At 40.2% G+C, this 26,440-nt stretch overlaps 2 protein-coding genes across 6 annotated transcripts in view; one reads left to right on the top strand and one right to left on the bottom strand.

The window, feature by feature from the left end:
- The window catches only part of OMD (osteomodulin), a 32,109-nt gene extending 6,742 nt beyond the window's left edge, over nucleotides 1–25,367 (bottom strand). Inside the window, exon 1 of one of the 3 annotated variants that reach the window (XM_088663212.1) lies at nucleotides 25,235–25,367. In XM_088663212.1, coding sequence (XP_088519338.1) covers nucleotides 25,235–25,236 — 2 coding nt within the window. In that variant the 5' untranslated portion in view covers nucleotides 25,237–25,367. Of the gene's footprint in view, nucleotides 1–3,577; nucleotides 3,625–4,949; nucleotides 5,162–25,234 lie in introns of those variants that run through there. The other 2 variants (XM_035106196.3, XM_088663213.1) reach the window with 2 other exon arrangements.
- Nucleotides 1–26,440, top strand: part of CENPP (centromere protein P) — a 154,515-nt gene that overhangs the window by 43,745 nt on the left and 84,330 nt on the right. The window lies entirely within an intron of this gene.

Genomic DNA, 26,440 nt, shown 5'->3' with positions numbered 1-26,440 from the left:
CGGAATAAAGTTCTAAGAGAAATATACAGGCATAGCTGTCAAATGGCATTTATTTCCACTTGTTTCTCAACAGCTCAAGCACTAAAGTGATGGCAAGGAAAGGAATATTCATAGTTTAGCTTCTGTGGTGGAAGGGAAAGTTGTGGGTTTGGATTAAAATTTCACTCCAGCTATAGAGACAGAAGTGATAGGTTGAGGATTAGAAAATGATTTGGAAGAGATCCCAGGAACTAGGGAAGCTTAGGTCAGAGAGTTCAGAGGCAGTGCTGGGAAGCAGGGGGTCAGAATATATTAATTAAAGTTTCCTGCTGCTCACCCACTGCTTAATCTGAGAGAGGCATCTGTGGAAAGAGTGGATAAAGGAAACAGAGGTCCAGGGAAATATTTATGTTTTCTTGGGTTCCTTTACTACCTGTTTATCAATGCCCAAAGTACATACCTATAAAATGTAATTATGAATGTACACAATTGTTAGAATACTCGGAGTGAGGAGGAAAACAGGCTAATTTGGGGAAATGTTTAGTCAGAATCTCCTTTTATGTAACTTGAAGCCATCCCCTCAAGTCCTACCCTCCAGAGCAGGAGAAAACAAGCATGCTCCCTCTTCCATGTGACAGCCCTTAAGATATTTGAAGATGGCAATCATATCTCCTCTTAGTCTCCTCTTTTCCAGACCAAACATGCCCAGTTCCTTCAAGTGTTCCTCGTAAGGCTTAGTTTCTAGACCCTTGATCATCTTGGTTGCCCTCCTCTGCACACGCTTCATCTTGTCAACATCCTCATTAAATCGTGGTGCCCAGAATTGGACACAGTATTCTAAGCGTGGTCTGACCAAGGCAGAATAGAGTGGTACTATTACTTCCCTTGATCTGGACCCTATACTTCTGTTGATGCGGCCTAGAATAGCATTAGCTTTTTTTGCTGCTGCATCACACTGTTGACTCCTGTTAAGCTTGTGGTCCACCAATACCCCTAGAACATTTTCACATATACTACTAATAAGCCAGGTGTCCCCCATCCTATATTTGTGCATCTGGTTCTTCCTGCCTAAGTTCCGTAATCTGTTAAGATCATTTTTAATTCTGATTTTGTCCTCTGTGGCATTAGCTACCCTTCCCAGTTTGGTGTCATTGGCAAATTTGATGAGCATACCCTCAATTCCTTCATCCAAGTGATTTATAAAGACGTTGAACAACTATGGGCCCGGGACAGAACCCTGCGGCACCCCACTTGTCACTTTCTTCCAGGATGATGAGGAATCATTAATGATTACTCTTTGGGTTCGGTCAGTCAAGGAGCTACAAATCCACCTAACAGTTACCTTGTTTAATCCACATTTTACCAAAATAAACTGCTTCCTCCAAGCACGTCTGAAGCTGACTCTACATGACCATCTCAGTCATCTTGCCCATGAACAGGACATTTACAAGAGATGCGGAGAAGTGTTTGGATTCTAACCAAGGGAAATCTTATCCTATCAATAATATTACTTGAAGCTTTAACATTTAGTATATGATTCATGTTTTTAGGTTGCATCAGTTGATGTACTGTACCAGTAATTTACTCTTTTTATCCCTAACTTCCCACAATATTGGTCAGGAAAATTCTAAGAGAAATCACTTCTTCAAGATATGGAAAGAGTTAAATGTGGTTTTTAGTTTACTTAAATATCCCCAGAGATCAAGAGTAGGTCTGGCACAGAACATGAGGGCAGCAGTCCTAAACCCACTTAGCTGGGATAAATCCATTTGATTCAACTTTTGAATAGTCATGTATAGGATTACTGTAAATCTATTCTCTTATGGTTTTCTTCTTTCTATAGCTGAGCCCATCCCATAAAGTCTGATATACAGCTACTGCTGAATTGATGTCCCTAACATTAGAAATTTCATGCCTTGCTACTTGTGAATAGAGCAAAAAAGTATCTAATATTCAGTTTCTAGTTAATTCAAGAGGAGACATTACACAAAAATAAAATGGGCCAAGAAACAGGAATATGATCTGATATTGCAATAGTACCAGTATTAAATAATAATAATAATAATAATAATAATAATAATAATAATAATAATAATAATTTATTATTTATACCCCGCCCATCTGGCTGGGCTTCCCCTGCCACTCTGGGCGGCTTCCAACAAACATTAAAATACATCAACTATCACAGATTAAAAACTTCCCTAAACAGGGCTGCCTTTAGGTATTTTCTAAATGTCAGGTAGTTGTTTATCTCTCTGACCTCTGATGGGAGGGTGTTCCACAGGGCGGGTGCCACTACCGAGAAGGCCCTCTGCCTGGTTCCTTGTAGCTTTGCTTCTCGCAGTGAGGGAACCGCCAGAAGGCCCTCAGCGCTGGACCTCAGTGTCCACGCAGAGCGATGGGGGTCGAGACGCTCCTTCAGGTATACTGGACCGAGGCCGTTTAGGGCTTTAAAGGTCAGCACCAACACTTTGAATTGTGCTCGGAAATGTACTGGGAGCCAATGTAGGTCTTTCAAGACCGGTGTTATGTGGTCTCGGCGGCCACTCCCTGTCACCAGTCTAGCTACCACATTCTGGATTAGTTGTAGTTTCCGGGTCACCTTCAAAGGTAGCCCCACATAGAGCGCATTGCAGTAATCCAAGCGAGAGATAACCAGAGCTTGCACCACTCTGATGAGGCAGTCTGCAGGCAGGTAGGGTCTCAGCCTGTGTATTAGATGGAGCTGATAGACAGCTGTCCTGGACACAGAATTGACCTGCGCCTCCATGGACAGCTGTGAGTCCAAAATGACTCCCAGGCTGCGCACCAGGGAATCCTCCACACCTGCCCGCCTCCTGTCCCCCACAAAAACAGTACTTCTGTCTTGTCAGGATTCAATCTCAATTATGAAATATGCTTAGATATTCTAATTTGTAATATATTTAAAGTCAAGCTGAGAAGTTTTTATGCGTTAAAAATATAAAAGTACAATACTGTGCAGTTAGTTGTTTTCATTGGCAAATATCACAAAGCATGCTTTTTGTCTAAACGTCAATAATACATGCAAAATAAACTCTAAGTTCCCTTCCAACATTAAAAGATAAGATATTAAATCAAATAAGTAAAAATATTTTTTTAAATCATTTTAAAGACAATATTGGGATCACAGCTATATTTATTTTACTGTATTCTGTCTTCAAAGTAAATGTCTACTGTACTAGCTCAAATGCTAAAAATGAAAAAAACATTTCCTAATTCAGCTGTTGAGGTGACTTGAGAAAATTGATATCCTAATCTAAATAATCTGTATTATTATTTCTTTATAAAGAAGCTGTCTAGACTTCTATAGCATTTACTAGGGCTCTGATCTTACAACTTTTTGTGATACCATTATTAGTGAAATCCTTCCCAGCATACTAACCAACTTTTTCGTAATATAGTCACACAACACTCTGCCTTCCATTCTTCATACAAATCCAATATACCACAGTTCCCTAGGGACTCTTCTTTAGGGCTGTATTCTCTTTTCTCCTTAGCAACTTTCCCCTTTGTCTTTTCTACTTCACTTTAAATACCTTCCCTTCCAAAAATGAAGAGAATGAGGCCAAAAGCTTACTTTTTGTGTGCAAAAAGAAGACGATACTTCTTTCTTCTCAAACTTTGGCACTATAGTGGCCACTCGCCTACACTCTCCCTTGTTTCAAGCCCAGCTTCCTCATATCTCATATTTTCCTTATCTAGATTTGGCTGTACAATATTAGCTTTTAAATGTTGACATATATTTCCCAGTTCTCATGCTTCCTAATTTGTTATTCAATTCTTCTGATCTTGAATTCATTTTTGTTAATGAAGTGATTCTATTAGCATGTGAAAAACAACTGAAAGTTGTGTCACATTGATTGAATAGGTCAAAATAATTATTTACTTCAATCAACTTACTCTTAAATAATAGACTAATAAATTGATCCTCACATAAGTGGCAGTAATGAAAACAAGGGCATGCAACTTTGCAACTAAAACAGCATCTGGGATGCTAGTCTAGTAAAACATAGCCAGTGTGGTGTATTGGTTAAGAGTGTCGGACTATGACATGGGAAACCAGGCTTCAAATTCCCATTCAGCCATGAAGCTCATGGGTCACCTTGGGTTTGTCATTATCTCTCAGCCTAACATATCTCACAGGCTTGCTGTGAGGATAAGATGGGGAGGGGAAAAACACGAACACCACCCTGACTTCCTTGGAGGAAAAGGTTTTATATAACTGTAAAAAATAAATAATTAAAACAGCTCCACTCAACATGCCTTTCCAACCCACCAAGATGTAAAAAAATGCTGGCGCAACATTTTGCCAGCACTGGTGGAATGGGGTTGCTTTGATAGTTATAAGAGGATGAGGCATCTCTCTCACCACTACCTGAACTACCTTCTTGTATCCCAAAAGCATTGATCCTCCCCCTCCCCCATTTTTTTACATAGGCACAGCAGAATTGACATCACCCTTTCCCCAGAGCAATATTTCAGCAAAGTAGACTGACAAAAGATTGAATGTAGGGGTTTTTTTTGGGGGGGGGGTGGTGGTGGTTAGTGAACTGGATCAGGCTGTTAACTGTTTATTGGGGATTATGCAATATTACATAATTTTCTGGTTGCCAGATTCCTGTTTTCTGTTATATCTATGCAACATGGCCAAGAACATTTTAAGAGATCATCAAATGTTAATCCCTGAATTTAGTGAATAATCAGAGTAATTTATTTATATTTTTACATAAATATGTCTAACTGTATAAATTTGAACAAAAGGTTGTATGTATCACTGGATGCTTCCAAGGATAAAACTACATGACAAATATCATTAGATGAAATGACACTGGATATATGCCAAATGTATATAATTAATGAGCATGATAATTGGTTAACAAGGTTGTATAATAATCTGAAACACATTACCAATAAGAAGATAGAAGTATTTAAAACAAATAATTTCCTACCTCAAAATTATTTGGTAGTTTTCAGCCAATGAATATGCAGCAAGCTTTAGAAAGTATCAGATGGTGCTTTCCTTAAAATCCATAGTCACCATATAAGAAGTATCTAGTTCAGAGTATGAGTACTCGATGAAATGTCATTTACTGCAAAAATGCTCCGGAGAAGCTTAAAATGCTGCTTGTTGCACAAAATAGTTTATTCAAATAAGGGTATACTTTCACCCTAGTGAAATTATGTGGCTTTAGCCTGCTTTCTCTAATGTTTGGTTTGAGGTGTGGCAGGAATTTCCTTCACATGAAGGGGTGGCTCAAGATTATTTTTAGCATGATCCATCCAACTGTTTGTTTTATTGTCAGTGCCAATTCTTGTGTCCATTCAGTTTGTTTACTGCCTGAAAGTCCAGTTAAGTGTATTACCATTCTCTCCTTTTAAGGACACTTAAATTATATCAACATATTTACATTGCTAACTATTTGGCATTCCTGTTATAAGCTAAATCTTACAGCTGGTACAAGCATGAGCATCACTTGATTCCTTCTGATTTGTGATTCCTGAATAGTCTATGACTCACATCTGGATTTATCGATTGCTCCATTGTAACACACTGTCATAATCTACCACCACATCAAGCTAAATGCATTTCAGCAATTCATTTCATTGGCTTATAATCCTTGTTGAAATAAATTAGTCACAACACTTTTTATATTGATTTCAGTGGGACCTAAATATGACTAACATCTTCTGGATACACGAATGGTTCAAAGCATGTTTAACACTATGATCCTATACATGTCATGAGTTCCCAACTTTTAAAGTCTGTTTGAGTGCTGGTGACATTTTCTGCTTTTAACTGTCCCTCTTTTCCTTTATTGAAGAAGGTGGTTAACATCTGTTTGCAATTTAAAGCACTCTTCCCCAATGATTGCAACCCCTATCATCTTGGTATGGCAGTGGCCAGGGATGATGGAACTTAGTCAAACATTTGGGGACCCAAGTTTGAGAAATGATGCTTGAGAGTTTTCCAGATAATGCACACTTATCTATTTCTTACCAGTTGTCAATCTTTCGGATTGGTCAGAGATTCTTTTGTTAGCTTGAGTGGACCATCTTTACTTGAAGGCAAAATACAAAAATACAATCCTATTGTTAAACATCTCAGCAGAATTTAGTACAATTGACACGGGGGTTAATGGCACAACTCTTTATTGGGACCACCCTATTAGGTAGAAATGTAACTACAGAGTAAATGCTGCATACTCACAAGATTTCCAGAAATCTTCATGTGCTCTTCTAATCTTCCTAGTCTTCCTAGTCTATTTATGTCACAAATTAAAGCTGCAATCATAGGCCCACTTACTTGGGAGTAAGATCCATTGCACTCATTGGGACTTTGCTTCTAAGTAGACATGTATAGGCTCACTCTGTTAAACATGCTTTGAACAATAACAGTGTATCCAGAAGATGTTACCCACATTTAGGTCCCACTCCCTATAAACAGAGCTGCTGTCGTCTCCTCTGACAGCAAACTTTTGTCTATCTAACTGCTTATGTTTGCTCATACTAAGCAACCTGCCAGCACCGGAGAGAAAAATACTGAAACTGATCCAGACAAACACAACAAGAGGCAGCTAATGATCTTTCTGGCATAGACTCTGTATTAATTACTGTTCAAGCTGGAAAGGATGTAGCTTATCACAGCAGGCTCTTGGCAGTTTTAACTCTGGGTGGACAGTCCAACATGACCAGGACTGAATAGCCTGTTAGTCACCTGAAAGAGCTCCTCTGGATGACACTGAACAAATGGAACAACTTCTTATGGTGCTACTAAAACAGTGTTTTAGGTCTTCAGATAGGCTCTGTGTTTTGTTTAGCCATATAGAACATGGGGTTTTCATCATCTGCACTCTTTAGTGATGTCCTGATGGCAAAGTAGATATGGATGTCTTGGAACTACCATGTCTATTCCTGAGGTTAGCCTTGTATTTCATAGTTCATTTATACTATCCACAGGTTAACCATTAGCACGAATAATCCTTATTTTATATAGCTCAAACTATATGCACAAAATTTTAATACCGGTATGTATGGATATGTCCCTGTCTCAAGAGATTTGCAATCCATACCTAAAACAGGGAAGATTACATAGAAAGGGAAGGAAAATGGATGCAGGAATAGAGACACCAAGAATATGAAACGATTTCAGTTATACATATTTTTGTGCAGGAGGGCATGGAATTTAGGAGTTGCTGTGCAAACATTTTCATAATAGAATTTCCCCAGTAGAATTGTGTGAACCAATTGGATCCATTAGGCTCCAGGTATGAACCAGCCTAATTGATTGTGTCAGAGGGAGGGTTTGAGAGGCAAGAATCCAAGTATTCTCAGGTAATTACAAATGGAGTGATGAATGGTAATTTAATGTTAGGGTGAAGGGTCAATAATATAATAGTGTTAATAATAATAATTCACTTATTTCTTCCGGTCAACTTTTCCAGGCATGTTCCACTTTGGAATATGCTTCCCAGAAAAGACCATCTGTCTACTTTTTAGTGAGCTTTCAAAAATAGCCAAAACATGGAGTTTCAAACAACCTTTTTCAAAATAAAACTTTATTTGGTGTTGTTACTTTTACTGGTTTTTATTATAATTTGATCTAGTTTGTGGTAATGTTATTTATTTATTTATTTATTTATTTATTTATTTATAACATTTGTACACCACGTTTTTCTTCCAATGAGCTCAAGGTGGTGTACATGGTTATTCTCATTTCCCCTTCAAAGCAACCTTGTGAGGTAGGTTAGGCTAAGAGATGGTGACTAGCTCAAGGTCACTTAGCAAGTAATGAGTGGTTTAAGTTGGTGTGATAACCTACTTGAATTATAAAACAGCAATTTTTAAAATGCATCAATAAAACAATTGAATTGTCTGCTGGGATTGCCCCGTGACTGATATTTGCCACTCAAGCCTAATGCTGTACTGAGTATTCAGTGACACTATCTGGGGCTGGGCCAACTCTGTTTTCCTATAGCTTCATATAGCCAACAAATACCAGGTCAGCCATTTCATTCACAATCAAATAATGTAAGATGGTTCCTGACTTGCATTTACATGCCATAGATGCTTAACAGTAGATTAAGATATGCAGTAGTTGAATTTTTAAATTTTAAGACAGAGGTATTAAAATGTGTTGGAGTGACATTTCCTGCCTGGCAGATGGATGGGATGGTGCACTCATAACATTTCATTTTAAAAATCACTTTCACAATTTCCATATCTTGTGCTGTACTAGGTAGACCTGTGCCCTGATCCCACAGGGTTCTCCTTACATTTGTATCAATACAAATTTTACTATGTTGCCTGAATTATTTTTGTACAATTCAGTAGTATGCTTTAAGACAAAAATATAGGATTGGATCCTAACATTCTGTGAGCAGATTTCCACTAACAGGATGTTCGTATTGGTGGAAAGGCAGTACAGTGGTACCTCGGGCTACAAACACTTCAGGTTACAAACGCTTCAGGTTACAAACTCCGCTAACCCAGAAATAATACTTCAGGTTAAAAACTTTGCTTCAGGATGAGAACAGAAATCGTGCTCTGGCGACGCGGTGGCAGCAGGAGGCCCCATTAGCTAAAGTGGTGCTTCAGGTTAAGAACAGTTTCAGGTTAAGAACGGACCTCCGGAACGGATTAAGTTATTAACCAGAGGTACCACTGTATGTGACCCTCCCCCACCCCAGCAGCCACGTGTGTCCTAAAAAAGAATCTGTTTCAGAAGGCTGGAGCTTCCATCATAGGAGATGGCTCTGGGAGCTGCCAATGGAATCAGTGAAAACTGCTTCTCCTCTTCTGGCAGCAGGCATCTCCATTGTATCAAGAGTCTCTTCTGTCAACAGAAGGAAGACTTCCATTAGTGGAAAGGCGATTCACATAGTAAACAAAATACTTGTAGTTAACATAAGAACATCATGTTTCAGATATCTCTATCTGATCTTAATAGTTCAAATGCTGGAATAAAAAAGTAAGAGCAAAAGTTTGAAAGTAGCAAATCTGTGATATGCTGAGTAATACACTTTTTTAAAAAAACTGATCATTTTTAGTAGGAGTTGGGAAAAGTCTTCAAAGCAACAAATGACAAACTAGTGATATGAATTTCTCACAAAGTAGCCATAATTTATTTATTTATTTATTTATTTATAAACTTCTACATCATAACAATAAATTTATCAGTATTTTGTAACAGGAAACCTCTTCTTGTGATCAAACAGTGCATGCCCTACACTGTGGGAAATGTTGGTGTCATCAATCATGTTTATATTTAAAATAATTATTTGTTTATTTAACATTTCTAGCCTGGCTATCATTACAAAATGGGTCATAACTCATCAAATATTCATCAAATATTATGAAGCAAATAATTCATTATAATTTATTAGGTGGCAAGGTCCTAAGCTGTTTAGGGCTTTAGACATCAAAGGCAGCACCTTCAATTGAGCTCTGTGATGAAAAGGCAGCCAGTGCAAGTATTTCTTGACCTGTGTTGTCCAATATGGCTGTATGAGATCATACAACACCTTTGCAGCTGTATTTTGTATTTGTTCCACTCTATGAACCCCTCATAAAATTCATTACAACAGTCTAGCTGGGAAATTACAAGGATATGGATTTCTGTGGCCAGGCTATACCTGTCCAGGAGTGACTGCCTTTGATCTGCAGCTGAAATAGGCATTCCATGCCACTGTAGCCACCTGTGCATTCACTGACAAGTTAGATTGAAGAAATACCCTCAATCTACACATCTACTCTTTTTTGGGGAAGGCATCCAGAATAGCCTGCTCCAAGAACTGCAAATCTACAACACTTTTTTGTGTTGGAATTCAGTGTCAGTTTATTGGCTCTCACTCAGTCCACTGCTTCTAGGTATCAATTAAGCACCTGTACAGCTTCACCTGATTTCAGTAGAAAAAGAAGAGAGCGCTGGGGGTGACCAAAATACTGGGGAAGCCTCACCCCAAATCCCCTTATAACCTCCCTGAAAGGTTTCATATAGAGGTTAAATACCATGGGGAACAAAATGGATCTCTGCAGGGCCCTATGGCACAACTTCCAAGGAACTGAGGAGAGGTCCTCCACTGTTATTTTCTAGAAATAGTCCAATGGGTAGGAACTGTAGGGTGCTGCAAGAACGCTGTAGTGTCATGCCTTTAACTCCCAATCCACAAAGTCATTCTAGAAAGATACTATAGGTTATGTTATCTACAGCTGCTGAGAGAGCAAGAAAAATTAGCATAGTCTTAGTCCCCACGTCCTTCTCCTAATACAAGTCATCGATCAGGGTGACAAAAGTTATTTCAGTATCTGAATCAGGAAGCTGAGTAGAAATGGTTCAAGAGATAATCTTCCAAGGCTAAGCATTCTTAGTGGATGTATGATGGTAACATCGGCCTTCATTCTGATCAGTACGTGGAGATTGACCTTTTTATGAAACACATACATGGCTCCTCAATAGGAACAGTGGTTGTCATCTTGACTGTACTTCTCAGAGGCACAGATAGCATGTCTCTTGGACAATGATGGTATAGAACAGGCATCCCCAAACTGCGGCCCTCCAGATGTTTTGGCCTACAACTCCCATGATCCCTAGCTAACAGGACCAGTGGTCAAGGATGATGGGAATTGTAGTCCAAAACATCTGGGGGGGCGAAGTTTGGGGGTGCCTGGTATAGAAGGAATTTGATGAAAGAATGTATGAACCAGGCTGCTATACCTCTTATTGTATATATTAAAAAAAAATTTTTAAAAAGATTTTAAGGGTACTCTGTTGGAGTGTGATGGTTATTGAACACAATTAGCAGCAAGAGTAAACAGTTGTGAACAAGACCTATGTTTTGCTGGTATGCACATATTTAAATGAGAAAAAATTATTAACCCTTCTAGTTAATAAGGATTAAGTGGGCGGGGAGATAATTGGCTGAAACAGGTATTACTATTGGAAATGTGTGTCCATCACACTAAATGTTTAAAAACTAGAAATAATGCAGTTAGTCAGAATTAAACTGAGAAGCTATGCTTTATGAGTGTATACAATTTCCTTAGTTAGCTGGAGTTTTGGAAGAGACATTTCCCACACTCACTTGATATGCTCAGTTTCAGAAACTACAAAAGAACATATTATCATGTTTTATTGGAGCCTGATTGTGGGCTAAAATAAGAACATTTCCCCTAGAATGCTTCCTAAGAATATTCTGTATTAGCTTGGTGTCAAGTAAAAAGCAGGGAATGATAGCCTATCCTTATTTCCCAGAAACTATATAGTTAAAAACTCTTAAGTCACATTTGTACTGATACATTCATATTTTGTAAACAAACTGCAGCAAGTCTGGCTCCTGGCAGCACATGTAGCTGAGCTAATTTTTATTGAATATTTTTGAAGATTTATGCTGGCCAGCTAGTTATTTCAAATTGAATATCTGAGTGGTATTTTCAGCTTTGTCAGTTTAGAGGTTTGTTAATTTTTTAGTGGTTCTACATAATAATCTTTTAAAATTGGCATGGTATGTGCACTGTTGTGTGATTGAACAAGTAAGGTAAATGTTACAAGCTTCTTCCCATATTGTCTGAGACACTGGAATGTGATACGTGGCATTTGGAGCTGAAGCCAGTTGTTCACTTACTGCAAAACTTTCCCATATGTTTCTTGTTAGCAGCTTTGTTCTGAAACCTAGAGTCTTCCCAGAAACAAATAGAAAGCAGATTCTTAAGTTTTACTGAACACAAAAAGTATTCTCAGTCTCTTTCCACTGAGTAACCATATTTCTTAAGAGTATATACAATAATAGTTTTAAAAGAGAAGAGATTAAAAACTCTTATTGAATTATCTGCTTCTTTTGCACTTGCATTTTTCTGGTGACTTTTATTAGCTAGGAAAATAATACACAACAATTTGTTTAAAAACTGAATAGCAGCTATCAATGTTTGCATTAATTAGAAAAGCAGGAGGAAATCAAAGAACAATTCCTCATATTTATTACATTTATTTATTTATATTAAATTTCTACTCAAAAGTAAATCTCATTGTGTTCAATAGGACGCTGCATGGTATTGTATTCTTTATTGCTTTTATCTACTGCCCAATTAAACATGTTCTCTGGACAATTCACAAATTTAAAATGATACCAATACAATCACAACTAAAAACAATACAGAAAAACTATAGAAGCACAAAAGTCAGTATGAAACCATCATAAGCAACATGAGAGCAATAAAACAATGAAAACAATGAAAACCAGCAGTAAAATTATCATTTGATATGAGAGCAACTACTGAAAATGTCCTCAAGAGGATCTATGAGAATGGCCTGTAGTGAATATTTTTAAGGCCCGGGGAGGTATCTATGGAAGGAGCCAATTCTTCTGGTATTCTGTCTCCAATCCATTTAGGGTTAATAACAGCATTTGAATTGGGCCTAGAAATAGATTGGAAACCAGTGCAGCTAACCAAGCACTGACATCATGTGCAGATATCTACACATAGATATCTTGTAAGGGGGGGGGGGGGCAATGACTGAAATTTCTTTTCCAGAGCATTTTCAAAGGCAGCCCACAGATTACTCATTGTTGTAATCCACCTGGGAGGTTACTAGAGCACCACTAGTTTATTTATCCACCAAACCTTATAAAACACACTCTATGTCATCATGGCTACCTGTGCTGCAAGTTAAAAAGCTAAAAGCTAAGAGAACCACCAAACTACAAACCTCCTCCTTTTGGGAAGTGTAATCCCATTCAAAACTATTTAATTTGAGAACCATTTAATGAGCAGATGAATCACCCATGAACAGTACTTCGTCTTCTCTAGATTTAAGTTTGACACATCTCAGCCACACCCCAGATTACTTTTCTTTGCTTTTGTGTAGACATTGAATAGTAGGGGGAAAGCTGTAATATTCCAGCACCACCTTCATGAAATGTAGTAGAAGTAGAAACACTGCAATGAAATACCATCCAGTCCTCTGTTCCAGATAGCCTGTCTAGAAGAATACTATAGTTGGTGGTACTAAAAGCCTCTGGGGGTCCAATAGAATCATCAGGGTTGCACTACTGTCATCCCACAAGGTGACCAAGACAGCTTCTGTTCCAAAACCAGACCTAATGCCCAACTGAAATAGATCTAGATTCTAGAAAATCAATTTCAAGCAAGAGAGCATATAATAAGTGAAACTATTAGGGTGCAGATCTCTTCCTGCTGAACAGTAGTTCATTGCAACACTTGTAACTTTTGCAACCTCACCTCGTTTAGTTAGATCAGCCAATGGTAGCAGCAGGTTTTTTTTAGCTTTTATCTCTTGTTGGATAGAGTTGCAAAGGAACTTATTCAAGTGGTGTTAGGGAGCATTTATAGCTTAAATTTAGTACTGTACACTATTCTGTGTCATAATGAGATATTACGAAATAAACAAGTCATTGCCATCAATTTTAGCATTACAACAAATGTTTCTAGCTGCATATTTTCCAGCAGTAGCACGATAATGTCCCTAAAAATCTGGCATGCTATATACTGTGCTACTGCTGATCTTTTCCAATAAATAGCTAATTTCCTTGTGAAAAAATATAAACCAGCAAATTATGTTGTTGTTCAAGTTAGACTTGTGTTCTAAGTACATTTCAGCTGTATCTTTCGGTGGTATCCAGCAGCATCCTTGATTTTTGGTTTACGATGGTAGAAATGTTAGATGTGTATCTTTTTCATAATTCTTATGTTGGCCAGATACTTCCTGATCTCTACCCTTACTTTGAAAACCTCAAAGAAATTGCTGGTTCTGGGTATGGTTTGTTTTTGAAGAATAAGAAGGTCCTTGACTCATTTTCTCCATTCTTATTGTGGGAGGATGAGCTGTGCTTTTCATTTTGACCTATATTATAAGTTTTATCATTTTGTAACCAGTTTACAGTGCATTCATAAGTTCTCAATAAAAACTACTTGCAAAATTTCTCTTGGCATAATAAGAACCGGTAATCGTTCCATAGGTTGATTCTTTGTGGGTGGTAGAAATCCAGCCAACAATCCTACTATTGCAATAAACAAAATATGGCATTTCACTCTAAAATTATTTTACATTCGTCAGGAATAGGTAGATTTATCACTAAACCAAGAGAAGATAGCAAAAAAGAAAAATGTAAGTCCTTGATGGTGCTGGAAATAACTGCAGCAGACTAGTGGAGATATTCCATGGCCTTCTTTACATTGAAGAAATAATGTTGGCATTTTTTTTCTTTTATCTTACAACAAATGAGTTGTGATTCAGAGAAGGACAGCTTCTCTTGCTGTATCTTCATTTGGGTTTTCTTTTGTGGGGAAGAGCACAAACCCAGATATACATTGTCTTCCCTAATCATCTAATCTAAATTAGCTCCATATACCTTCAATTTCTTCTTTGCATGAACTGCAAGGTCTTTGCTCCTTTTTAAAAGGTAGGAAATCACGATGAGTACTAAACTATGCCCTTAACAGGAACCACCAGAAAGCTGCCTAGCCTTTTCCTGAAAGATTGGAATTCCACTTTCAGTACCCCTGAGCTCTGATTTCTATAACTGGCTTTATTATCACATTATATGTTTAGATTGTTTTTAAAGAAAAAAGTGGTGTTGTAACAATGTCATTATTAAACCAACCAACCTATTGCAAAATAATGTGTAAGCCTCCAAAACCCTTCAGGAGGGTAGATGGTAGATGGTTTTGTTTAACTGGAGGTGGGGGGCATTTTTGCAGATGGAATGCTATGAGCCAGTGTTCTGGTGAGTGTTGAAATGTTTCTGCAAATAGGGAGTAAGCTGTTCTTACGTGATTTGTTGCTGTCAGGCCTTGTTGCAATCTAATACTGTGCCTACATAGGAAAGGATCCCTACAAAGGATCCCCATTTGAATGCCTGCCACCTCTTTCCCAATTATCTCTTAAGGCTCACACCAGATGCAGATTTTTTTTAGCATTATGATCAGCCAATATTTTCTCCCATGCCATCACCTATACCATCTAGCTTAGTCTTTCCCAACCTGTTTCCCTCTAGATGTTTTTAATCACAACTCCCATTAGTGCTAGCCAGCATGGCCTGGAGGTGTTGCTGCCAAACTGAAAACCACACCTCACACATAGGAATATCCCAGCCCTTGTGATAATTACCAGCATATAGTACAAACAATTATCCTTTGCATTTGAGATCACTGTTATCAAAGGCCTATAAAAACTAAAATATAATCAATTTTATGGGTAAGGGAGACTATGAATATAAATAAAGAAAATATTCCCCAGCCATCCTGAACGTTATGGCAGGTGCATTCAGTGCCATTGTTTTATAGGCATGTACAGCAGGGATGTGTGGGACCCAGGTGGCGCTGTGGTTAAACCACTGAGCCTAGGGCTTGCTGATCAGAAGGTCGGCGGTTCGAATCCCTGTGACAGGGTGAGCTCCCGTTGCTTGGTCCCAGCTCCTGCCAACCTAGCAGTTCGAAAGCACGTCAAAATGCAAGTAGATAAATAGGAACCGCTACAGCGGGAAGGTAAACGGCGTTTCCATGTGCTGCTCTGGTTTGCCAGAAGCAGCCTTGTCATGCTGGCCACATGACCTGGAAGCTATACGCCGGCTCCCTCGGCCAATAATGCGAGATGAGCGCGCAACCCCAGAGTCGGTCACGACTGGACCTAATGGTCAGGGGTCCCTTTACCTTTACCTTACAGCAGGGATGTACCGGAGAAGTATATACACAGGATGAATATAATGAATATTCACTCCTTTACCACATAGTCAGCAAAGCCCCTTGTTGGAATGTGTTGCAAATTGCTTCTTGCCTGAAGAAGAAGAAGAGTTTGGATTTGATATTCCGCTTTATCACTACCTGAAGGAGTCTCAAAGCGGCTAACAATCTCCTTTCCCTTCCTTCCCCCACAACAAACACTCTGTGAGGTGGGTGGGGCTGAGAGACTTCAAAGAAGTATGACTAGCCCTAGGTCACCCAGCAGCTGCATGTTGAGGAGCAGAGACCCGAACCCAGATCACCAGATTACGAGACTACCGCTCTTAACCACTACACCACACTGGCTCCCATCAGCTAAATGATCATCAGCTAAATGATTTGATCAATTGAGAGAGGGTGATAACCTCTATCTTCAGATGATATGCATGGATCAGCTAAGGAGGAGGAAGTATGTGTGCCTGTGTGTGAGAGAACAACAATATGGGTTGTCCAAATCCACTGTTGGCCTGTGGCCCTCAGAGGGTTGGCTAGGGGTGAAACTGCCCCCCAAATGGTCACTGCTATAGTAGAATAATCAAGAAGTGATGTGAACAGTCTATGAAGGGTATTTGGAAGTTCAATAGGTATCATGAGCCCCATGGAGACTCATTGGCAGGAATGGGAAGAGAGAGGGGAGGAATGGGATGAAAATGCACAGCTTGATGCTGGTGTGGCACTGAGTAGACATTCTCACTCTACTGTGGGACCCGGAGTAACCACTTGCTTGCCTAATTCTGTTGCTTTGGACCCAAAATTTGCAAGTGACTGTGCCCCCTCTACTCTTCAAAAGGAAGGCAAAGGGTATGTATGTGTCAGGTGTTGAGATAATGTCTTAGCTTGTGCCTAGCTATGTTTCTTAGAGCTCTGCTTTGAACTACTGAACTGTGTACTGTAATGTGTAACCTGATGTACGTCTAAGCCATTTAGTAATTTTTGGAATAAAGTTGTCAGGAATAATTGAGCCAGGGTCGTCACACTGTGCCCATGAGTGGGAGCCAGGTCAGTTGGTTCAGGATGAGCTTGCTTGTTTATTGACAGGTATGAACTGCTAGGTCCCAGCTCCTGCCAACCTAGCAGTTCGAAAGCACGTCAAATTGCAAGTAGATAAATAGGTACTGCTCCAAGCGGGAAGGTAAATGGCCTTTCTGTGTGCTGCTCTGGTTCTCCAGAAGCGGCTTTGTCATGCTGGCCACATGACCTGGAAGCTGTATGTCGGCTCCCTCGGCCAATAATGCGAGATGAGCGCCGCAACCCCAGAGTCGGTCACGACTGGACCTAATGGTCAGGGGTCCTTTTACCTTTACCTTTTTATGAGCTGATGGGAGTGTGTTACATGAGTCCTTCTAGAACTGCACTGTCTTCCTGTTATTTCTGAGGCTCATTCGAAGCAAGCCCCGCTGTCTCCAGTGGGATTTACTCCGTAGTAAATGTGTTTAAGTACCGGATTAACTATGGATAGAGCACATTTCTGTAGAAATTACTTAATCATCAATCTTTAGCTAATGCTATATGGAATAATATAATTTAAAATGAAGCTGTAGGATACACAGAAGGAGAGCTACTTCATGTGGACCAGGATCCTATGTAGTGTGGAAGTTTATTCTAATATATCAAACTGCTTTGTAAAAGAATGTGATATTTGCACCTAAACAGTATCCTTCATTTTTCAGAAACTTGTTTATTTGCATTCCATTCTTTTTTTTTTCTTTTAAGAAGTCCTTGATATAGTGGGATTAGACTGCCATCCTATGGTGTGACTGAGTTTTCTATTTTTGCAGTAAGCAGAAGAGCAAAAGAAGATAAAAATACATCATAATTCACACCTGAGGGACTAGTTAAATTGTATTTTAAATTATGATGATAATAATAATAATAATAATAATAATAATAATAATAATAATAATAATAATATATTATTTATACCCAGCCCATCTGGCTGGGTCTCCCCAGCCACTCTGGGCGGCTTCCAACAGAAAAATAAAACACAATAATCTATTAAACATTAAAAGCCTCCCTGAACAGGGCTGCCTTCAGATGTCTTCTAAAAGTCTGGTAGTTGTTTTCCTTTTTGACATCTGTTGGGAGGGCGTTCCACAGAGCAGGCGCCACCACCGAGAAGGCCCTCTGCCTAGTTCCCTGCAACTTGGCTTCTTGCAACGAGGGAACTGCCAGAAGGCCCTCGGTGCTGGACCTCAGTGTCCGGGCAGAATGATGGAGGTGGAGACGCTCCTTCAGGTATACTGGACCGAGGCCATTTAGGGCTTTAAAGGTCAGTACCAACACTTTGAATTGTGCTCGGAAACATACTGGGAGCCAATGTAGATCTTTCAAGACCGGTGTTATGTGGTCTCGGCAGCCGATTCCAGTCACCAGTCTAGCTGCCGCATTCTGGATTAGTTGTAGTTTCCGAGTCGCCTTCAAAGGTAGCCCCACGTAGAGCGCATTGCAGTAGTCCAAGCGGGAGATAACTAGAGCATGCACCACTCTGGCTAGACAGTCTGCAGGCAGGTAGGGTCTCAGCCTGAGTACCAGATGGAGCTGATAGACAGCTGCCCTGGACACAGAATTGACCTGCGCCTCCATGGACAGCTGTGAGTCCAAAATGACTCCCCGGCTGCGCACCTGGTCCTTCAGGGGCACAGTTACCCCATTCAGAACCAGGGAATCCTCCACACCTGCCCGCCTCCTGTCCCCTACAAACAGTACTTCTGTCTTGTCAGGATTCAACCTCAATCTGTTAGCCGCCATCCATCCTCCAACTGCCTCCAGGCATGTGAAAAAGTAATAAAATACATTAAAAATAATTTGCAGATAAAAGCATATTAATTAAACATTTATACTGATTAGTGCATAAGTATTAAGGATCAGTTTTTGACTTAAACAAATTCTGAATGCATTTTATATGACAATACAAACATCTTACAGTAATACATTTCATGGCACTTAGAAGCAAAAGTATAGTTTGTCAGGAATGATACCAATAACAGTTGAGTAGCCATATGTACCTTACCACTGTTATATTCCTGAAAGATTAATCACTACATGTTTTTTTTGTTACTCTTTAGACATAGGTTTGAGCATCTCTAGATTTCAGAATGGACCTGATAAACTATGTTGACATACCACCTCTATAGTGCTATAGGGATAGGGCCAAACTCAGTCATAAAGCCCATGCTTTATATGGAGTACTGCCCAAATTTAATCTTTGGGCTTGAAAAAAAATTGTCTGAAACACCAGAGAGCTGCTGTTGGTCAATGTAGACTAGGATTGCAAAGCTTTGTGGCCCAGCAGGCCAGATCTTTATCCCTTTGCTCACCACCCCCCTCCTTGTGGACCAGCTTTGATGGGTGGCCATCCCCAACCTGCCAAACCGAACCTGACATGTATGGCATAGGTGTAGGAGAGATGGACATGGATTGCCTGAAACAGCCTTATGGGTTCCCCTCCTGGATCCCAGTGGGATTGGACTGACGTTTTGCCACAGTTTTGGGGGGAAAGGTTGAAGAGGATACAGGGGACGGTCCTAGTGGGAGAATTCCTCTCCATCCTATTTCCTTGCTTGTTTCCCTGCCCATTTCTCAGATGTGTGGGCTCTGTTCTGTCTCTGGTCAACAGGGTCTGACTTCGACATTCTGCTTATGAGATCAACTTGCCTCCAGAGCTACCCGAGTCCATCTCTGGTTCGGTTCCTAAAGAGGAATCACCCATCTGATCTGATCTGGAGAAATTGCTGATGCCTCCTCCATCACCTAGGTCAGGCACGTCCAACAGGTAGATCGTGATCTACCAGTAGATCACTGGACATCTGTGGTAGATCGCTGGTAGATCACTGGCTCCCCACAAAGAAGCTAAACAACTTTGGCTCCCCTCAAAAAAGCCCTGCACCCCCCTCCCCAAAAAAAGCTCAATAACTTTGACCTGGAAAAAAGGGGGTAGATCACTGCCAGTTTTTAACTCTGTGAGTAGATCGCAGTCTCTTGGGAGCTGGCCACCCCTAGGTCATGGAGACACTAGCTCAGACATAAGTAGATAGGTCAGGCCCAACTTTCATGAAGTGGTGTCCATTTGCTTGCCTAGTCTAAGAAACAGGCCCACTTGCTCCCTAAGTTGTGCCCACCCCATTCCCATATAATGGGATATCAGGAGGCATGTCACTTGCTGGATCCACATCTTAACTTGCCTAGCCATGTGTTGTACATTTGAACTTTACTTTGCTTTTGTACTGTACCAATTTAAGTATTAAAGGTTCTGGTAGAAATCATAATCTTGGTTCATGTTCTTCATCCAGTGGGAGCCAGGACAAGTCTCCCACAGTATCAAAAGTTATTGATAAGCCAATGAGATATTATATATGAACCCCAGGAGGACATCAGTCTATTGCAAGTGAAAGAGGCTTGTGGATAAGGGACAGAAGTACTGGGTTCTCTCCAGGGAGGGATGGCAAAGTCTCTGAAACCTTGGATAACTGCTGCAAGTCAGCGTAGACAGTGATGAGGTAAGTGGAGCGTTTCCGTGCACTCTGGCTTCCATCATGGTGTTCTATTGTGCCAGAAGCGGTTTGGTCATGCTGGCCACATGACCCGGAAAGCTGTCTGTGGACAAACGCCAGCTCCCTCAGCCTGAAAGTGAGATGAGCGCTGCAACCCATAGTCGCCTTTGGACTTAACCATCCAGTGGTCTTTACTTTTACCTTTTTTACTTAGTTGGAACAATGATTTGATTTAGTACCCTGTTTCTCCGAAAATAAGACGTAGCCATAAAATAAACCGTAGCAGGATTTCTTAAGCATTCGAGGAATATAAGCCATACCCCGAAAAGAAGACACAGTAATAGGCGCAGCAGCAATGCCAGCCACGGCAGGAGAAGGAGGGAAAAAATAAGACATCCCCTGAAAATAAGCCATAGTGTGTGTGTTTTTAAAGGAAAAATAAATATAAGACGGTGTCTTATTTTCGGAGATAAGACAGCTTCCTGTGCCTCTGTAGATTATATCTGTAGTTGTCAGATTGATATGGTGAACTTTTTTCTCACGTTCAGAATGTTGTGAATGTAATTAAAGAAGTAAATGACTCTATGAAATATTTGCATAGTTCTTTTGAAAAAGAGATACACAGCCACTGTTTGATTAGTTGCATTACTACATCTATGAAGAAAAGCCTTGTACCCACTGTCAATGTCAGACCCCATTCCCTATGTTATACTATACTATTGGAGGACCCTTGCAGAAACTAATGGTGTTCAGAAAAACCAATCACCTTCACCATTTGCTTTTTGGAATTCAGAAATAGCTCCTTTAAGGTTGTACCCCCCCCCCAAAAAAGTTGAACATTGAGCCTACTGTTTTGTCTTTCTCCCTCTGCCAATCTGAGGCACTAGGGCACAAAGTACTATTTGTGCAAATGTATGTGCCAGTAACTAGGTGAATGGCAGACTTAAAGGCTGCTTTGAGGCAATACATGGCACTGCTTCTAATTTTTGAGTGCACTACAGTTACAGTATTTACTTAACAGGAACAATCAGTTCTCCATTATTCTGAAAACTGACAGCAGGAATAGATTCAGAAAAATTAACCAAACAATCCGTTGATGTTCTGTTAACTGAGTCACAGCAATGTTAGGAAGTTGCCATTAGGATCCATATACATACAGATATTTGGTTTATTTCTGGTTTTATTTACTGTAAGTCCATAATTAGGTCTAAAGTGCAGGAATTGTGCTTTTGCTTATTATTCTACAGTTAGGTGGTGCTGTTACACTAAAGAACTAGAACTAGAAAATAGTAGCCTTTATTTTTGTGATGGGTTTTTTTTACAACATTTGTGGATCAAATAAGTTCACCTCACATCTCTGAAGGATGTCTTCCTATCCTGTGTTCACCAAAAATAGAAACAAACAACAACAAAAATTGAACATAAAAGCCTTTGTCTTGAATATATTACTAGATTATGGGAAAAAATAACATATGATGTGACTTGTAAGTGGCTGTCCCACACACAGACATTCTGGGACACCAAAACAGAGAAAAAAACAGGTTGGGGTTTCCACAGTAAAGGGACACTCTGGCTATTAGGTTGACAGAATAGAGAAGCAGGCAAGTGTAAGCCTGCACTTGTTGCATCAAGGCAGAAGAGCAGTAGCACTTGGTTACTGGTTTCTTTTGAATCAGTGATCCTTAGGTGCATATTCTCCAAACTCAATTTCTTCACTGCAAATGATTCCTTAAATTAGGGATGGAGAACATTTTTCAACTTGAGAAGTGCATGTCCTCATGGACAACCTTTCTGCATGCTATAAAGACTATTTCTGGGCAGGGTCAGAGACAAAAAGGGGTAGGGCCAGAGCAAGAAGTGAGCAGAGCAATGAATGTGGACTCTTACCTTTGTGCAGCAGGCTACATTGCAGCCATGCAAAAACTAGAGTCTTCCACCCACCCACCCACCTACCTACACCTCTATCCTCTATCCACAAAAGCAAGAGGCATTATCACAGTTCAAGGACACATTCCAGCCAGCCAAAAGCACTTGAGTAGGGCTCAGAGCAGGGTCTGGAAGGGAGAGTCCTGAGGGGTTACTTTTAGGCCCCAGGCCTAAGGTTTCCCATCCTTGAGGTGGATGATCCTGCAGTTCAAACAGTCGTGGAGGAAGCCCCCCGGCATGCCTCTTCTGAGCCTAGTTCCCCACCCCACACTAAAAAATCCTTACAAACTGTAAGGAGGAAAACTGCCCCATTCCAGTTTAAGGGATTGTGGGACATGGAGTTGTTGGCCTTGGAAAACCTGTATCCTAAGGCATTCTCTGAGCACAATTCTTCTCCCCCCCCCAGCCCCCCCCCAGTTCTTTTAAAGTATATTGGAAAATGTGTTTCCATGTGATCTCCTTAGTTGGATCAGATGACAGAGTACCAGTGGAAGTGAAGAGGGAGGGGCAAAAATCATTGTCCCTCTTCTTTGGTGATGAGATACCACAAAAATTAGCTTTGTTTTCTGGGTCCACCTTGTATACAATGACATTGATATATTCCTCTTATACCTTCTATGCTGATGTGAAATTGTTTTGTCCAGAATAATTAGCAGAGTCATTAATTATACAAAATTCTGTCCTTATTTGTTTATAATAAGTATGGGTGATATTAAGTAGAAGTCATAGTTTCCCAAGTTTAGTGCAGACATAATACTTACCAATATGACCCATGCGCACACAGCTATTCTTGTGTAGGCACACTCCCTCCATTGCAGTTTTGGAGATACGTATAGTTGTCATTAATTTTGCACAAGCAATTTCAGTAACAGTAGTTACTGAACACAATGTTCAAACCTACTTGTAGTCATAGTTGCAAACTGTGGTTTGATGCTAATTGTAAAAAACAAACAAACACCAAACCCTGAGCATTCTTTGTTCCTTCTGCATTCCAATAACATTCAGCATGTGCCAACTTAGACCCAGCCGTAATTTTTTGTCTCATTCTGGTGTACCTGAAAAATCCATTTTAAATTCCCTTCTCTTGCACTCCTGCCTAGAGTTGCCTGTATGGCTTGCCTTCCCCGTCATGGAGCACAATATAGCTTCTTCTTGCCTTTACATCCACCACTCTATTCTCATGTGCAATTTCTCTCTTGGTGGTTTAGTGGTAAGCCTATATGGCAAAACTGGAAGTACTATGATAACATTTTGTTTTCATATATAAATCAGAAGCAGGAAACTAGTCACAAAGCAGTGTGATCATGGCATTAAGGGTGGGCTGAAGGAATTATTTTAAAAGCTAGATTTATTCTTATCATTCACTTCAGAATATATTGGCATGCCGCAACTACTCTAACTCACTAGTAAGGATACTAGTTCAGCAAAGGACAAGAGCACAGCAACTGAGGGAAGTGTTTGCTGTAACATTACTCAGATGCTTGGTATCAGAACAAATTTATGTACAGTACATTGTAATTGTTTAAATAAATTCTTACAACATTCCTGAGTGTCCTGCAAAATAAAGATCTGTAGGACAGTGTTCTCGAAGCTACGAACATGAGTTTGACCAAACTGCGGGAGGCAGTGGAAGACAGGAGTGCCTGGCGTGCTATGGTCCATGGGGTCACGAAGAGTCGGACACGACTAAACGACTAAACAACAAAGGAATGCTGTGCACACAGGAATTCAGCTAACTGTAAAACATCTTAAAAGTTACCATATAAAAATAAGCGCAGAGAGATATCCATACCAGCTACTGTTTCATGGAAATTTTTGGTTCACCAGGTTATGTTAGGGTAATTAGAATCCTGCAGTATGTTGAACATAATCATTAAAATTTGGCTTAATCTGTAATCAAACAACAGATGTCTTCAAGACCACCAGCTATGGTGCAAGCTTTTGTGGACTATAATCCAAATCTTCAGATGCATCAACTGTAGTCTTCAGTTGGCATGCACATAGGGTTTGTCCACACAGGAGTTAAATCCATACTTAGAATCATAGAGTGGCAGAGATGGAAGGGACCCCAAAGGTCATCTAGTCCAATCCCCTCAATGCAGGCATCTCAGCTAAAACATCCATGACACAGATAGCCATCCAACCTCTGCTTAAAAACATCCAAGGAACTACAGTCCACCACCTCTCATGGGAGTCTGTTCCATTGCTAAACAGCTATTACTGTCAGAAAGTTTTTCCTGATGTTTCATCAGAATCTCCTTTCTTGTAACTTCATGCCATTGGTTTGAATCTTACCCTCCAGAACAGGAGAAAACAAGCTTGTTCTCTCTTCCATGTCACATCCTTTGAGATATTTAAGGTGGCTATCATGTCTCCTCTCAGTCTCCCCTTTTCTAGACTAAACATACCCAGCTCCTTCAACCATTCCTCATAATGCTTGGTTTTTAAGACCCTTGATCATCTTGGTTTCAGCTGTTTGATATCTCTTTTACGTTGCATGGTCCATCCAAATGGAGCCCACAGTTTTTGAACAGTAAATACAAACTGCAAAAAGTGGAAGTAAATCCAGATAAACTTTCATGTATTTGATTGTGTTGCTGCTGTTATTTTATGTTGTAAACCTCCCTGTAATCTTTGGATGAAGGATGGTATATAAATTTGATAAATAATAATAATTAGTAGCAATCAGAGTAAAATTTGCAATATTTTGAAATACTTTTAGTGAATTGCTAGAACACATTTGGAAATCTAAGAAACTGTCACAGGCACCACTCTATACCTATTTCAAAGAGGGAAAACTTTTGATGCTGAAACTAGCAAAACACATAGCAAAAACAAAGATCAGGCAACACAAACAGACTCACACCTCAAAAGAGGCGAAGAACGACTCCTGAAAACAAAGCAGGCAATAACAAAGCAGTCAACATGCACACATACAAACCAACTAAGCAAAATAAAAGCAGCCAACACTTGCTAAAGAACAGCCAACACACACACAACCCCCCAAAAGCAGGCAAAACAGTTCACAACCAAACAAAACTGTGGGCAAAACAGTGAATCCAAAACAAGCAAGCAGAACATACATTTATGGCAGATTCCCTTTTCATTTTTGTTTCTGAAGAGTTTTGGAGACAGGCTGTTCCACCCTCTTTCTTTCCCTTTTTCATTCCCTATGAAGAATTCCCCTGAGCCTTGTGGGGCTCAGAGACATTCTGGGGAATGGAAAGCAAAAAGGTGTAGCAGGTAGCAGCCTATGCCACTTCTAGGCTACCCAGCTATTGCTCAAGGTAAAAAGGAAATAAAACAAAAACAAGGAAAACACACATGAAATCAGGAGTGACAGAAGGTCTGGCAGTTGGCAAATCTCCTTCCTTGTAACTTTAAGCCATTGCCTCGATTCCTACCCTCCAGAGCAGGAGAAAACAAGCATGCTCCCTCTTCCATGTGACAGCCCTTAAGATATTTGAAGATGGTTATCATATCTCCTGAGTTCTCACTGGAAGGACAGATCCTGAAGCTGAGGCTCCAGTACTTTGGCCACCTCATGAGAAGAGAAGACTCCCTGGAAAAGACCCTGATGTTGTGTGAAAGATTGAGGCCACAAGGAGAACGGGACGACAGAGGATGAGATGGTTGGACAGTGTTCTCGAAGCTGCCAACATGAGTCTGACCAAACTGCAGAGGGCAGTGGAAGACAGGAGTGCCTGGCGTGCTCTGGTCCATGGAGTCAGACACGGCCAAACGACTAAACAACAACAACAACAACAACAATCATATCTCCTCTCAGTTTCCTCTTTTCCAAACCAATCATGCCCAGTTCCTTCAAGTGTTTCTTATAAGGCTTAGTTTCCAGACCATGCATAGGCAAACTAAGCCCTCCAGATGTTTTGGGACTACAACTCTCATCATCCCTGACCACTGGTCCTGTTAGCTGGTGATGATGGGAGTTGTAGTCCCAAAATGTTTGGAGGGCCGACTTTGCCTATGCCTGTTCCAGACCCTTGATCATCTGGGTTGCCCTTCTCTGCACACGCTTCATCTTGTCAACATCCTTCTTAAATTGTGGTGCCCAGAATTGGACACAGTATTCCAAGTGTGGTCTGACCAAGGCAGAATAGAGTGGCACTATTACTTCCCTTGATCTGGACCTTATACTTCTGTTGATGCAGCCTAGAATAGCGTTAGGGGTTTTTTGTTTGTTTGTTTGTTTTGCTGCTGCTGCTGCTGCATCACATTATTGACTCATGTTAAGCTTGTGGTCCACTAAGACCCCTAGATCGTTTTCAAAT

The sequence above is a fragment of the Zootoca vivipara genome, chromosome 2 (assembly GCF_965207765.1).
Source record: "Zootoca vivipara chromosome 2, rZooViv2.hap1.1, whole genome shotgun sequence".
Classification (NCBI taxonomy): Eukaryota; Metazoa; Chordata; class Lepidosauria; order Squamata; family Lacertidae; genus Zootoca; species Zootoca vivipara.
The sequence above is the reverse complement of the archived record's forward strand: the minus strand, read 5'-3'. Positions and strand labels throughout refer to the sequence as shown.